At 39.1% G+C, this 14706-nt stretch overlaps 3 protein-coding genes across 8 annotated transcripts in view; 2 read left to right on the forward strand and 1 right to left on the reverse strand.

Moving 5' to 3' along the window:
• The window catches only part of b3gat1a (beta-1,3-glucuronyltransferase 1 (glucuronosyltransferase P) a), a 69540-nt gene extending 65883 nt beyond the window's left edge, over positions 1 to 3657 (forward strand). For all 6 annotated transcript variants that reach the window (XM_056766616.1, XM_056766614.1, XM_056766618.1 and 3 more), the window contains one exon: positions 4 to 3657. The gene's annotated coding sequence lies outside the window, so the exon portion shown is untranslated. The remainder of the gene's footprint in view (positions 1 to 3) is intronic.
• A 3929-nt stretch (positions 3658 to 7586) lies between these two features.
• bckdha (branched chain keto acid dehydrogenase E1 subunit alpha) lies at positions 7587 to 12661 on the reverse strand. Its single transcript, XM_056766154.1, has 8 exons — positions 12505 to 12661; positions 11391 to 11567; positions 11180 to 11266; positions 10967 to 11075; positions 10515 to 10676; positions 10221 to 10427; positions 10005 to 10146; positions 7587 to 8705 (listed from the first exon to the last, which is right to left on the reverse strand). Exons 1-8 carry the CDS (start codon positions 12616 to 12618, stop codon positions 8363 to 8365), a joined length of 1341 nt encoding a protein of 446 aa, XP_056622132.1. The 5' UTR covers positions 12619 to 12661; the 3' UTR covers positions 7587 to 8362.
• Positions 12662 to 12954: 293 nt separating this feature from the next.
• exosc5 (exosome component 5) lies at positions 12955 to 14706 on the forward strand. The gene is made up of 6 exons (XM_056766914.1): positions 12955 to 13095; positions 13250 to 13363; positions 13854 to 13975; positions 14142 to 14282; positions 14373 to 14462; positions 14592 to 14706. The coding sequence occupies exons 1-6, from the start codon at positions 13002 to 13004 to the stop codon at positions 14685 to 14687; spliced, it is 657 nt and encodes a 218-aa protein (XP_056622892.1). The 5' UTR covers positions 12955 to 13001; the 3' UTR covers positions 14688 to 14706.

The raw sequence follows: 14706 nt of genomic DNA on the forward strand, positions 1-14706 counted from the left end.
CAGAGATGGTTACTGCAAGAGCCAAAGCGGCTGTCAGAGCGTCTTTACCACCATGAACAGTTAGGAATGCTTCTCCTGTAAACCCCAATTTAACAAGCTCATATGGACCTCATATTCTAAAGCACAGATTCGTTTTTTTTAAGCCAACATGATCAGTATTTTGTCAGAACAAACGTCGGCGCCAGGTGGTGCTTGACACATGCGGACCGAAGGAAATAGTGGAATATATTGATAGTGTTAGAAATCTAAGACCTGGATCTTCCTCCGTCCAGGAGAACGGGTTTAACAGGCTGAGCCGGCACTTGACTCGGTGTCAACAGTGAATGTTGATCCGTTTAAGAGACGTTTAAGTTCCGTTACATGTACTGATTTAAGACTGATATTTGAACACAAAGAAGGGAATGTCTTTTTTTTACATGTGTATTTTTAAGTTCATGTTTTGTTGTTTACATCACTTTCTTGCTAGCAAAGCACTACTGATCTTCAAATTTTTGCCTCAAGTCAAATTCAGCTTCACTCGGCGGTATTAAACCATTAAACCATTTACCAGGGCTGGCTGCTATACTGGACTTAGATATCACAAAGTTGTAACGTTTGTCTAAGACCTTCATGATATGAATAGCACCTGAACTTTGTCCTGTGTTCCTGTGGGGACGCGCAATGTAAATATAACTTAAAGATGAACAATCATAGACTTCAAAGGAAAGTGATCTAGCATTCAACTGAACAAGCAATGTAACTACTGTATTTGTACCTAAGTGTAAAGTATGAAACAACCATCATTTACCACAACATCCGCATATAACACATTAAACTTTGCACTTACGTTAGCACCAAAGGAGACAGAATGGTGAAGAAGGCTTCGGTATTTCAGAATGAGGGTATTTTTACAAGCACGTTCAGTATTAAATGGGTTCGCCATAGAGAGCTGCTCAAAGCTCGCCTCAGTAAATATTTAGCTGAAGTATATGTCAAACCCAAGCTGTGGGCTTTAAATCTGCAGAGGGTTTTACAGAGATGTTGCTTTACTAATAAAGCTAAAATTGAGACTGTCAGAACACATAATGTCTGGTTTCATAAAACATAGCTATTTTCCTATGTCAAGAATTAAGAGGGAACATGCATATTCTGGGTATCTTGTGGAACAGCACTAAAACTCCATGGGCAAAAATATTCAGCTGTGGTAGTTTGTTTATAAATCTGGCCTGAAACAAAACGGATCGATCTGTGCTAAAGGACTGGCTTCATTGGGTTGTGGATGGGGAGAGGTTCACCCAAAAATGAAAATCGTTTTATCATTTACTCATCCACGTGTCATTCCGAACCGGTATATCTTTCTTCTGTAGAGCACAAAAAGACCAAAAAACCTTTCCCCCAATTGACTTCTATCATATGGACACAAAATCACTTTTGTGTCCATACAATATCTTTTGTGTTTCATATACAGGAGTCATGTAGGCCTACTTGTTTTTAACAACTTGAGGGATAATAAATGATGACGGATTTTTTTTATTTTGGATGAACTATCTCTATAATGTTTTGAGACTTAAAGCTGCAAGTATTTAAACACTGTATGACAATGTAAAACAATGTCATGGAAAGTATACAGAGAATCCCTAATCCTGAGCACACAACAGACAGAAAGAATGAATGAACGAAAGGAATAAGAGGACAGAAAGACCTTCAGCCGTTTCATACATCAGACACTTATACTCCCCACACATTTACGGGTAGATGTCTCTTTTGCTATATTAAAGGCTACACATAAGCAGCGTATGAAACACATGGTCAAGCACAAATTGTTCTCTATAGTCAGAATTGTATTGTGGCTTGGGTGGCTGAACAGTGAGATTTCAAAGGTTAGTAATTCTTGTACTGTCACTTTAACAGCCCATAATTACTTCATCAATCAGTGGTGAGGCTTAGGGTGCATAGCACATGTTTAATGGAATATAACTTTTCAAACTTTGAAGATACAGCTTACTCCTTTCGGGATGTGATGGATTATTGCTTTAGGACGTTTCGGAAAAATGACTCCTCGCTTCTTTGTCATTTCTGAAGTTTGTGAGAATCAAAGTCTTTTTTTGAGTGCGCACAAAACACACTGCTCTGAGCTCTTATCTGCGGCTAACAAAGTACCACATCCCTACTGAGTTTCAAAAGCCTCTTGAGCTCACAGAGTCCTTCTGAGCAACCACACAATACACATGCGGGCTAATGAAGGACGGGAATGGAAAGAGGGAGAGCATCATTAAAATGGAAGACGGGTGTTTGAAGCTTTATTTCAGGGTTTTCATGCAATTAGAAAGTTATGTCCTAAAAGATGAGGAATTTATTGTGGTATGTAGCCATGTTTCTGGAGATGATTGTAATAGCATTCATTTGATTCAGAGATCACGAGGTTCGACTTCTATGCCAGCTTGGTCTTTCATGCAGAAATCTCTCTGAAGTAAATAAATAGTTCACTTCAAAATGAAAATAATATTAATTATTGTTCATCCTTGTGTTGCTCGAAACATAGCTGTTGTTTTTCCTGTGAAATACAAGCATTCTCAGCTCAATAAGTTACTGCTTGTGTGAGCTTCAATAAGGTTCTGTTGTCAATTGACTATTTTCAGAAAGCAAAAGAGGAAGGATAGACAACTGAGTTTATGATGACTTACAATTTGATTTGTTTTCACACAGGCCTAAAACATGCCTTCGTAAATCTTAGTTGTCATAAACTAGTTGTATAATGTACTGCTATGACGGTTTAATGTTTTTTTGACTGCTATAACTTAATATATGGCAAAAGCAAAGCCATTTTAGAGGTGAAACAACAACTAGGTTATCGTTGATGATTTTCCAAATCCTTGTATTTCCTAATTCCCTTTTTTTTATGAAATGAATAAAACTGCTGTACTTTTAAAATGATTCAATACCGTGTTTTCAAAGCTGACAATGCAAAACCAGTGACAAACATAAAGGAGGTCTAATAATAATGATTTATGGCAAAAAATGAAAACCACAAAATATGGAGATACGAGAAGGACGGCAGCAATATTTAGGATGCTACTGAATGTTTACCTTAAAATCCAACAAAAAGACTATTCACCCTTTCTTTCACGTCCAAATTCATATTGAAAGCCGCCAAGTGCATGTACACTTAAAGTAGATGATGTCACCTGTTATTTTCTTGAGAGTAATGCTGATATCTTCTGTTCACATGTGAATTTTTTGGTTTTCTGAAAAAAACCTTGCAAAAGCAAGTCTGTTGTAACAGCTGCATTTGTTTGAGTCGGATGCTGTTACAAAGCCCACTTACTGTATTGTTAAAGGAAAACAGCTGTTGTACAAGGTTTATGTATTTATTCTCTATTGATATATTTATGTATTTATTTACAGAGTCTGTTCTTATGAAAGTGAACTCAGATCTGACTGAAATGCCTGCATCTGTTTCTTTACATTGACAGCACAGATTCACTGTTGTATTCTCATATTGGCTCTGAACTGGGACTTGATTGATGGACTAATATGCAGAAAAACATGCAGCTTATTAGAAAATTGTTGACAAAAAAGTTTGTTTTGTTGCTGACCTGCAGCCCAACTCTACAGATATCAAGACTATGTTTTTCTGATAAAGAGCTCAAAAACATTAAATACACATGAAAAAATCCATGCAAAACTTGTTTGGTTGTTTATTTTTGTAAAGGTTAGCAGATTTTCCACATTGCTTACAAAGTGTTTTTGCTGCAATAAGCAGATATGTTTGACCTGAAAACTCACCTTCATTTCCTACTTGCAAGACGAAACATTTCTGCATGTTACTCTTGTAAATGTTTTTCTTTTTGTTCAACAGATCATCTCAGAACGAAACAGAAAATAATAAATGTATTTAAAAAAAATAGTGTTGTGATTTATTAAATATTTGTAAATGTCTCATTTTACCTCCAACTTCCATTTGACAAGCATTATTTGCACTTTCCATGTTTAATTTAGGATGAGTGTATCTGATATGATGCTCTCTGGATATTGGTACAGTCCTCCTTAATTATTAAAACATTATCAAATATTGAAACATTGACTGTTTAATAAGATTAATGACAGGATTATTAAGTAACAGTGTGACTATTAAACAGTCAGGTTATAGTGGTTGGATTATTACCTCTACGTTAAGATAGTGTCCACTTTTTAGAAGACAATCAGTGCTCTTCGATATGCCTTAAAGTGACCAATCACACACCAAATCATTCTTACACACCTAAACATTTTCAGTGAAGGCACATACACTGGACAGAATTTCTAGGCGCAACCAGGGGCCGGAGGGCATTGGGTTTGGGGACCACACGATTTCATCTCTGCTCTTTGCGGATGATGTCGTCGTGCTGGCCCCATCAGACCAGGACCTTAAGCATGCACTGGGACGGTTTGCTGCCGAGTGCAAAGCGGCTGGGATGAGAATCAGCACCTCCAAATCTGAGGCCATGGTTCTCAGTCGGAAAAGGGTGGCTTGCTCACTTCAGGTAGGTGGAGAGTTCCTGCCTCAAGTGGAGGAGTTCAAGTATCTGGGGGTCTTGTTCACGAGTGAGGGAAGGATGGAACGGGAGATTGACAGACGGATCGGTGCAGCTTCTGCAGTGATGCGGTCGCTTTACCGGTCTGTCGTGGTGAAGAAGGAGCTGAGCCGCAAGGCGAAGCTCTCGATTTACCGGTCAATCTACGTTCCAACTCTCACCTATGGTCATGAGCTGTGGGTCATGACCAAAAGGACAAGATCCCGGATACAGGCGGCCGAAATGAGCTTTCTCCACTGGGTGGCTGGGCGATCCCTTAGAGATAGGGTGAGAAGCTTGGTCACTCGGGAGGAGCTCAGAGTAGATCCGCTGCTCCTCCACATCGAGAGGGGCCAGCTGAGGTGGCTCGGGCATCTTTTCCGGATGCCCCCTGGACGCCTTCCCGGGAAGGTGTTCCGGGCATGTCCCACTGGGAGGAGACCCCGGGGAAGACCTAGGACACGCTGGAGGGACTATGTCTCCCGGCTGGCCTGGGAACGCCTCGGTGTCCCCCCGGAAGAGCTGGAGGAAGTGTCTAGGGAGAGGGAAGTCTGGGCATCCCTGCTTAGACTGCTGCCCCCGCGACCCGGCCCCGGATAAGTGGTAGAAAATGGATGGAAATCGATGGATGGAACATACACTCACCTAAAGGATTATTATGAACACCATACTAATACTGTGTTTGACCCCCTTTCACCTTCAGAACTGCCTTAATTCTACGAGGTAATTCAACAAGGTGCTGAAAGCATTCTTTAGAAATGTTGGCCCATATTGATAGGATAGCATCTTGCAGTTGATGGAGATTTGTGGGATGCACAAAGCTCCCGTTCCACCACATCCCAAAGATGCTCTATTGGGTTGAGATCTGGTGACTGTGGGGGCCATTTTAGTACAGTGAACTCATTGTCATGTTCAAGAAACTAATTTGAAATGATTCGAGCTTTGTGACAAGGTGCATTATCCTGCTGGAAGTAGCCATCAGAGGATGGGTATATGGTGGTGGTTATAAAGGGATGGACATAGTCAGAAACAATGCTCAGGTAGGCCGTGGCATTTAAACGATGCCCAATTGGCACTAAGGGGCCTAAAGTGTGCCAAGAAAACATCCCCCAAACCATTACACAACCACCATAATTGCATTAATGCAGGTGTTCCTAATAATTCTTTAGGTGAGTGTATAAGAGAGCTGTATAAATATGCTGTGAAAATGATGTGATATGTCTGACAACCTTCTGAATGGACGCCATGTTCTTTTGTTTTACATCCTGCTGAAAGAGGCAATAAACACCAAATGAAACAACCCATTTTGTTCTACCACAGACACCAGAGATCATTTGATGGCCCCGAAAACATTCACAAAACACCAGGCAGCTGACAGTTTCTAACAGACAAGACCAAGCTGTTGTTGTGACGCATGTGATAATATCTACCATCCTGTTTGTTCATACTCTTATCATTCATGCTGTTCAGACATTACATCAACTAAATATTGATCTATAGACCATTCCAGAAACGCATCCTGACAGCTGAGATGTCTTCCCCCCTGTGTTCCATAAGAGTTACAGTTCAATCATGTAAATGTGTCACTACTAATAAGTTCTCCACGTTAATCAACAACATTTAATCAGCAAATTTTTTCAAAGTTATTGAGCGCAGCTGCAACACCTCAGAGGAGACCTTGCCCTCCCAACTGATACAGGTTTCTCACAAGATCTTTTCTCCATTTATTCATCATTGGAGTTTGGTTCCTCGCCACTAGGCCATGTTGGCTTGGTCACTAGGAGACTGCTGATAGTAGATTGGCTTGGGGTTCTGTAAATTCTACTAACATTGCCTTTTTAGAATGGTTTTACTCTTTCCATGATACAATGCAATGTAATTCATTTCAACCTTCTTCTGTGTTTTGAGAAATTGCTTTAAGATACTGTTCCCCCTTTGCTCCATTAGAAAGAAAGTTCATGGTTGCCTCACATTTGTAATGCTTACTTTCAAAACTACAAAAAGTTGGTTCCCAAAGCTTCAGCCTTATATCACTAAATTTTTCAATAAGAGCAAGAGAACCTATTCTGACAACTAAGAATGTTGCGGTCAGATAATGTTCCCCAGTGTTCCATGTTAAAAACAAAGGAGACAGGTCTCAAACCTATGAGGGTGTATTAAAACATAGGAATTAGGAAGATAGTGCAGTTGGCTGCGTTATTTGCTGCGTTAACTCCTGACCAAAACCTAAAACAAAACAAAAAATACTGTAGTTTGAGCTGCTCTCCTTAACAAGAGTATTAATAAAACAGTCAACAATAAAGGTTTATTTTGAATATTGTTTTGCGTTGCTCTGTTTCATGTATAGGGAAATTAAAAAAAAAAAAAATGTTAAAAATTATTTTCAACTTCTTCAATGTTTTTTACATCAACTCATCAAAACATGTTAAACATTTTTTAATACACTTTGGTTAGTTATAGCAACTCGCTAAGGGGAAAAAATAACGCCAAAATCTGTATTTTGAAATATCTGATAGCTGACTATGAAATGTAAAACCAAGCTGACTATGAAATGTAAAACCATTTGAATTGTACATCAGATTTAATTTAGGGTACCAAAAAATGTTTACAGAGCAAAAATGTCTTCTCTTTTATATGAAAGCCGATGAATTATCTGAGCCAGACAGGTTATTAATAGTAAGTGACGCATCACACACAAGGAAAAATGGTTGTATGGTGAACCTAACATTAGAACAGAAACAGGATAAAGTGAGATCATTGCACCCCCTACAGGACAGGAATAGCAAATGACGTTATTACAGTATTATCACAAATCTAATTTAAGTCTTAATCAGAGGGTTTACTGATCATGGTTCGGACTAAAAATTATACTGCAACAGAGAGAACGAGCAGTGGGAATATACATCCCACTACAACGATGCAAACAATCCTTCAACTGACAACGGTTATGACATATATAAACCCTCTGTGGTCTCCATTAAAACAAGTCCCATACCCATATTCCATTTGATTAGCTCTGGCTGTGTACATGAAGCACTTCACTGACATAAGTAATTACATTTAATGAGCATTTTTATTGTTTAAAATACCATTTACAAACCCCTAAAGAATGAGTCTCAAACACAGCAATCGTAATGTCACGTAACAGTTGAGTGAGTCTCACACAGTAACAGTTTGTTCGTTATTACCAAAGAATTATACCTACAGTTTTTCAATATCATCTAGAGGAGGAAAATCACTGCGACAGGACAACAAACATTTTTAACCCCAGGTCAGTCCAACATTATGCATATAGTTTAAAAGCTTAATCTGGAGTGGAATTTCTGATCTACATAAAGAAATTGATATTTCAAAACCATTTGTCAAATCACATCACTTTTGAGAATTCGTATATTACTTGTGGAAAACTGAGAAATGAATGCTAGTGTTATACAGTGTTTTGAAGAACCACATTTCAAATACACTAAAAAAGTAATAAACGTCTTCACAGTATGACATGAGATTAATGAAAGATTGCACAGGAATGAATGTTACCCTGATATAAATCAAAAAGAGAATATGTGACAACCATTTTAATAACACTGTCAATACAGTTATACTGTACCTGTGCATAGGATCTTCTACTGATTTTCACACTTATTTGCATCTCAAGGCACAAAATAAAAGTGGAGAGGTCTCTAGCTGGAAACATGAAGGAGAACATGAAAAACAGATACATCCATCTGTGTCTGTGCTTTCTAACCCAACCCAAATTTCTGAAACTAAACAAAAAAATTCACACGTGGAGACACTTCCCAGATGTGTCCATTGACCTTTTGAAAACCCAGGGATTATTTCTCATAGAGATCAAGTGGGTAATGCTCTTTATACTGCTGCAAGTGTCTCCACATGGCTTCCTTCTGCTTGTTTAAATTAGGGGTCATCTCGCTGTAGACGTCGGTGAAGAGCAGGTTGGGGTTGGGTTTCAGCCGTTTCTCAGCTTTCTCAAAGGCCTCCATGACGAGTTTGCGGGATTGTTTCCTCCATGCCCGCTCTTCGTCCTCCCCCCACCAGCCTTTGGCTGTCATGTGGTGTCTCAGGCGCGAGATGGGGTGGTCCTGCTTATCCCAATAGCTCACCTCATCAACCGAGCGGTAGGCAGAGCTGTCATCGCTGGTGCTGTGATGTCCGATCCTGGAGGGTGCAACGGATATTAAATCTCTGCTCATTTTTCAATAGATGGAAAAACATACCAATAACAAGAAAGTCTATTAAACAACAAAGCTGTGGCTCTTAAAAGAAAATAATATGGCTTCTGGGTTACTGCATTGAGTGATTTCTTTGATAACGGACATGAAACATGAAATAGTTACATGGAGTGGGCCATTAGGAATGACTGCAAACATGATTGTCATAAAATCAAATAATAACCATATTCACATACAAATGGTAATTTATCTAAAGTGTAGCCATAAACTGCTTACATCAACAGAATTCAGTCAGCATTACTAAATAGAAAGTGTTGTTTGTGTGCTTTGTCACTTCATGTGTGTCCTGTATTAAGCCCAAGAGATACATCATTGTCTCAAGCCCAAACAGTGGTTGAGTAGCTCCATTATTTTATAGTGCTTCATAAAAGCCTATATTGAAACAGACCACAGTCATAAATAGGTGACGGTGCAGTTTTGTGTGGTTTGTGCTGAGCAGACATTTTCAAAAGTCTGACGCTGAATGTGAATAAACTCTATATAAAGTCTGTCGCCATGGGTCTAACCCAAATCTCAAATCAACAACAGCAATAGATTTTACAGTGGCAGAAACTAATAAAGAGATCACACTTTTTTTTCCTTGTCTGAATATAGGTACAGTTTGTGCTTTGGAAAAACAAAAAATTGTGTTTAAACATGTGAACAGGTGACAGGTTTTAAAACGGGACAGGAAAACTGGTCAACATAACAAACTGCAATTTTTAGAGATCCTAAATCCTGCCAAGAAAACAAGTTCATATTCATGTTTAAACAAAGCATAACATTTATTTTTACATGTTTGTTAGTATGTAAATATATATACATATGATGGAATCCTGAGTCTCTCAGTGTTTCATATTGCAGTTGGGTAAGTAAGTCATTTCTGAGGTTTAATTTGGTTGAAGCTCAACAGACAATGGACTGGAATTTCCACAATACATGTAGAAAATCTGAATGAAGGCAAAACTGTAGTGGTCTTTTAATATTTTCCATGCTGTATAAGTACAGTTAAGTTTTCAGGATGTTGTATTAATTATCAATGGAATTTTTATGAATTTTAAGGGCTAAACATAGACTCTTTCTTAAAAAATCAGGATAGCAAAGGTCAAGCTCCATCATAACAAAAAGTGTCCGTTACTATGCTTTCCATCTATTTAAGGGTTATAAAACAGGCCTTAAATTTGTTTAATCTTACGCTTTTCTATACTAAAATCGTGTGGCTTAAGTGAGAACTATAAATCTATACCTGTAAGTCATGGCTTCAATAAGAAAAGGCTGGTTTTCAGCCACTGCTCGACGTCGCGCCTCCTTCGTGGCATTGTACACAGCAAAAACATCATTACCATCCACACGGATCGACATGAGTCCATATCCTGGACCTCGAGCAGCTACAGGCAAAAAAAAAGATAGAGCAAATGAAACGCAAATGCGACAAGAACCTATAACAAAAAGAGCTACTTACCGATTCCATCCCCTCTGTACTGCTCGTGGGTGGGTGTGGAGATGGCGTAACCATTGTTGCGGCAGAAGAAAATGAGCGGACACTCAAGGGTGGCTGAGAAATTAAATCCGGCGTGAGCGTCTCCCTCACTGGCTGCCCCCTCTCCGAAGTAACAGATCACAATTCGGTTTAAGTTCTCCCTCTTCAATGCGTATGCTGCCCCGGCCGCTACAAGAGCCATATTAGATCATAGTAGAGACATGATCAAACAAGGATACACATACAACCTTAATAATTGCGACTGTAAATTCTTACCTTGTGGGAGTTGAGTGGCCAGTGGTGAAGAGATGGAGACAAAATTTAGATCTTTGCTGCCATAGTGAACAGGCATCTGCCGGCCCTTGTGCAGGTCATCAGCGTTGGCATAGCACTGTGCCATGAACAGATCCAGAGGAAACCCCCTGTACATCAATACACCTAAGCACAGAATGAATGAAGGAGATGTTTGACCCGATTGCTTCCATTGTTTACCCAACTTGTAAGTCGCTTTGGATAAAAGCGTCTGCTAAATGACTAAATGTAGATACAAATAAAATTGCTCGGCTGCATTCAGAGAAGACGTACATAATCGTGATTAAATTAACCAGCGAGTCTCATTTTTCTCAGCTTTCTCTGTAATTTCTTCAGACTGCTGTGTAATTGCAGAAGTGGAAAATTCATTAAGGCAGTCTTAATGATCTGTGTCTCCAGCTTGTAAACATTCTCACCAGCTTCTCGATATTGGCCAAACACCAAATCCTTCGGGTCAAGTGCCGCAGCGCTGCCAATGTGTGTGCCCTCCTCACCATAATTGGTCATGTAGAATGAAATACGGCCCTAGATCACAAAGCACACCAAATCCAAAGATGTTTTTTTTTCATTCTAGTCACATAATAATCAACTGTGACACTGAAATCCAGTCTGACTATTGTGTCTCTTACCTGCCTCTGAGACTCGTAAAGAATCCGGTCCATTGTGTTGAGAAGAGTCATCTTTTGATAGAAATTTAAAACCGTCTCCTTGGGAAGCTGGAAGACATTTAACAAATATTTTTAGAGCAAAAGCCATAACAACATGAGTTTATAAACAGACCAATAATGATCAATTATATCAGGTTTTGGTGTCACTTGTGTACATCCATGCTCTCCATACCTGAGGATCCTCGGAAGGGTTAATGATCTGGCCTTGTCTGTCCATCACTCTATAGATAGGGATTCCCGAGATCACATTGGGCTGGATAAACTCAAGATGATCAATAAACTCAGCTGAGGCCCCAGGAAACTGAGGCTTATCTGCTGAAGGATCAAAGGACTGATCGAATAGAGCTGCCTGGAGAGAGGAACCAAAGGATCAGGAATTAAAACAATGAAACACAGAATTAATAAAAACATGTGTTATGAGATCATCTGAACATAGCTGTTTGATAGAGTGAGATGAAAAGACAACAGCCTCCGCTCGCAAACTCAAAAAATTTGGTTTTGAAATCCAGCTTTTCAAATCAGGATTCTGTTATGAATTACTCCGCCCTTAATCACTACAAAACTGTGTACATTTCTTTGTTCTGTTGAACACAAAGAAAGATATTTGACACAATGTAAGCAACTGATATTTCAGTGGATGCAAGGAGCTATGATAAACAGATTTGTACATGAATGAAATGATCAATGTCAAATTATAATATCAATGCTGTTTGAAATGAGTTTAGGTTCTTGTAACAAATCCTAATACAGATGTTTTTATGCACCTGAGACACTTTATACGTTTAATTCTACATCATTTAGGACTTTCAATCTGAAGATATAAAATGACACACGGCGACTGAGAGCTTTACTGTATTTTCGTCCACACACCCCTCTGAATCAGCCAATCGGCTGCCAGTATAACTTAAAGGTGTCTTGTGAAGGTTACCATTCCAAAGCACATCTATCCCATAAATATATACTAGATTACATTAAAATAAATAAAAGAAATCTAACTCAAATATGACATGATACATGGTAAGCACATTCCTGTGTCATCCAACAGTATATGTTTACAACAAATGTGTCTACAAACACCTTTAGATTACTTTAACAGTATTTTAAGAGCAACATTATGCTGCTTAACTATAAAGTATTACTGATTTAAATATATATATTTATCAAGCAAGCCAAATTAAAGCAAATGTTTTGAAGCTCACGCAACTCCATGCATCTCTTGGTTAGCTTTGCTAGCCATAAATACCGGATGGACGACTTAATGCAACTGCGGTGCGTTTAAAACTCACATTGAGCCGGAATGTCCTTTGCTGGAGGACCGTTGTGGCCTTTAAAGCAGCATTTTGACGAATTGCATTAAACCCGACACCGTATAATTTCTTTACACATCTAGCAACCGCCATGTTTACGTCAATATATCTCGCGACTCTCTCGACTCTGTGCACACGGTGTGTGAATCCTTACAGCGCGCCACCTACCGGACAACGTCACGCACAAACATTTATTAAACATTTTTTGTCTTACGTCAATTTATTTGAAATGTAAATAGCCAATTACATGTTTTGGAATGTAAGTCATTTTGTATTTCTCAAACAGAGGCTTAAAATCGTTTTGAATACAGTGCAATAGGCGTTTTGTGTGGTGACGCGGTTTGCCGTAATATAACCACTAGAGGGCGTATATCATCAACAGACGTAAGCAACTTGGTCTACGTCATAACGGTGCGCCCAAAACAATGACGCAGATCGAATGCGACAAGCAGTGTGTGTGCGCATAAGCCACCACCATGGAGTTTGATAAGAGTTGTCCAGTTTTAAGAGAATATGGAAACGAGCAGAGTTTATTGTCCAGACCTGACGGATCTTCCACGTTTGTTCAAGGTAACGTTAACTGTCATCTGCATCAGGTTTCTAGAGGGTCGTGTCTTGGTCTCAAATGTTCGAGAATGGCTGCATGTGGAACCACAACATGTAGTGATTTGATTGATGGATTTAAAGCTGTATCAATGTATAGATATTGTAAATGTACTTCCAGGGGATACAAATATCCTGGCGGGAGTTTATGGACCAGCTGAGGTGAAAGTGAGCAAGGAAATCTATGACCGTGCGACAGTGGAGGTTCTTATCCAGCCTAAAACGGGGCTTCCAAGTATGTAATTACTTTATCATCTCAACGTTGTTCTGTAGATATTGATAATCTGAATAATTGTATTTCATTAAGTTATTAAAACTAACCTCAAATGTGTGTTGAACTTGTTGCACGTATTCCTAGTGGTGCCCTTACATCCAAGTTAAGCCCTTTAAAATGTATTAAAACTGAACATTTCAGGAAGCCATTACATTTCAGCCTCCTTGTTTAAAACAACAGAAATTATTGGTTTGCTTACCAGTTAATTGTTAAGACAGATGTGGAAAAAATAATAACTGCCCAGACTGTGATTAATGAACACATCAGCTGTTGTTAAAAAGTGAGTTTCATTTTAGCAATTACTTTTTGTAAACACGCCATTTATAAGCTGACAAATGCACTTGAAGCGGTGTCCTTCATATTAGACTTGTATTCTCCGGGTCTTACCATCAGATGGCAGACAGGTGCCGATTATTTTTCCCATGATCTCCTTAAACTCTTGTTGTGTCAGGTGTTCGAGAGCGTGCTAGAGAACAGTGTGTACGAGAGACGTGTGAGGCAGCTCTTCTGTTGACTCTTCATCCCCGGTCTTCTCTCACTTTGATCCTGCAGGTCATCCATGATGATGGTTCTGTATCCTGACCACCAGGCAAAAAAAAAACATTTTTAAAATGTGTTTTTTCCAGTAATAAACTCACCTGTGTGTTCAGGATATATTTATCTAGTCACAGAAAGTTGAATTAAAGGTCACCAGTTTCCTGTTTGTTCTTGGTAATATGTGTCCTTATCAAACACTAAGCTGTTGTCGTGCTGTCTGAATGCTGCTTGTATGGCTCTGATGGATGCCGGGCTGCCCATGAGCTGCCTTTTTTGTGGCGTGACCTGTGCCATTACCAAAGAGGGTCAGATAATCACAGATCCAACGACTCGACAGGAGAAGGTACACCACACTTTCAGTTCACACTTACAACTAGCACAAACCATACAGATTGTGATCTTGGTCTTTATTTTGAGTGTTTTGTGTCCTCAGGAAAGTCGAGCGTTGTTAACATTTGCTATTGATAGCGTCCAACGCAATGTTTTGATGTCAACAACGACAGGTTCATTTTCAATAAAAGAGGTAAGTTAGCATGTAGAGTTTGATTCTTTCTTCATGATTTATTATGAGCATTGAAACATTGTTTCTTGTATATATGTTTGTAACGCACAAAATTCTTCATAGAAAGGAGATTGTTTTCTCTTTGTACAGCTGCAGCAGTGCATAGCGATCAGTCAAAAAGCTTCGGAACAGATCTTCCAGTTTTACAGAGATTCTGTCAAACGGCGGTATTCAAAGATAAAATAAAACATGCTTATAACTTTGA

The sequence above is a fragment of the Triplophysa dalaica genome, chromosome 14 (assembly GCF_015846415.1).
Source record: "Triplophysa dalaica isolate WHDGS20190420 chromosome 14, ASM1584641v1, whole genome shotgun sequence".
NCBI classification, from domain to species: Eukaryota; Metazoa; Chordata; class Actinopteri; order Cypriniformes; family Nemacheilidae; genus Triplophysa; species Triplophysa dalaica.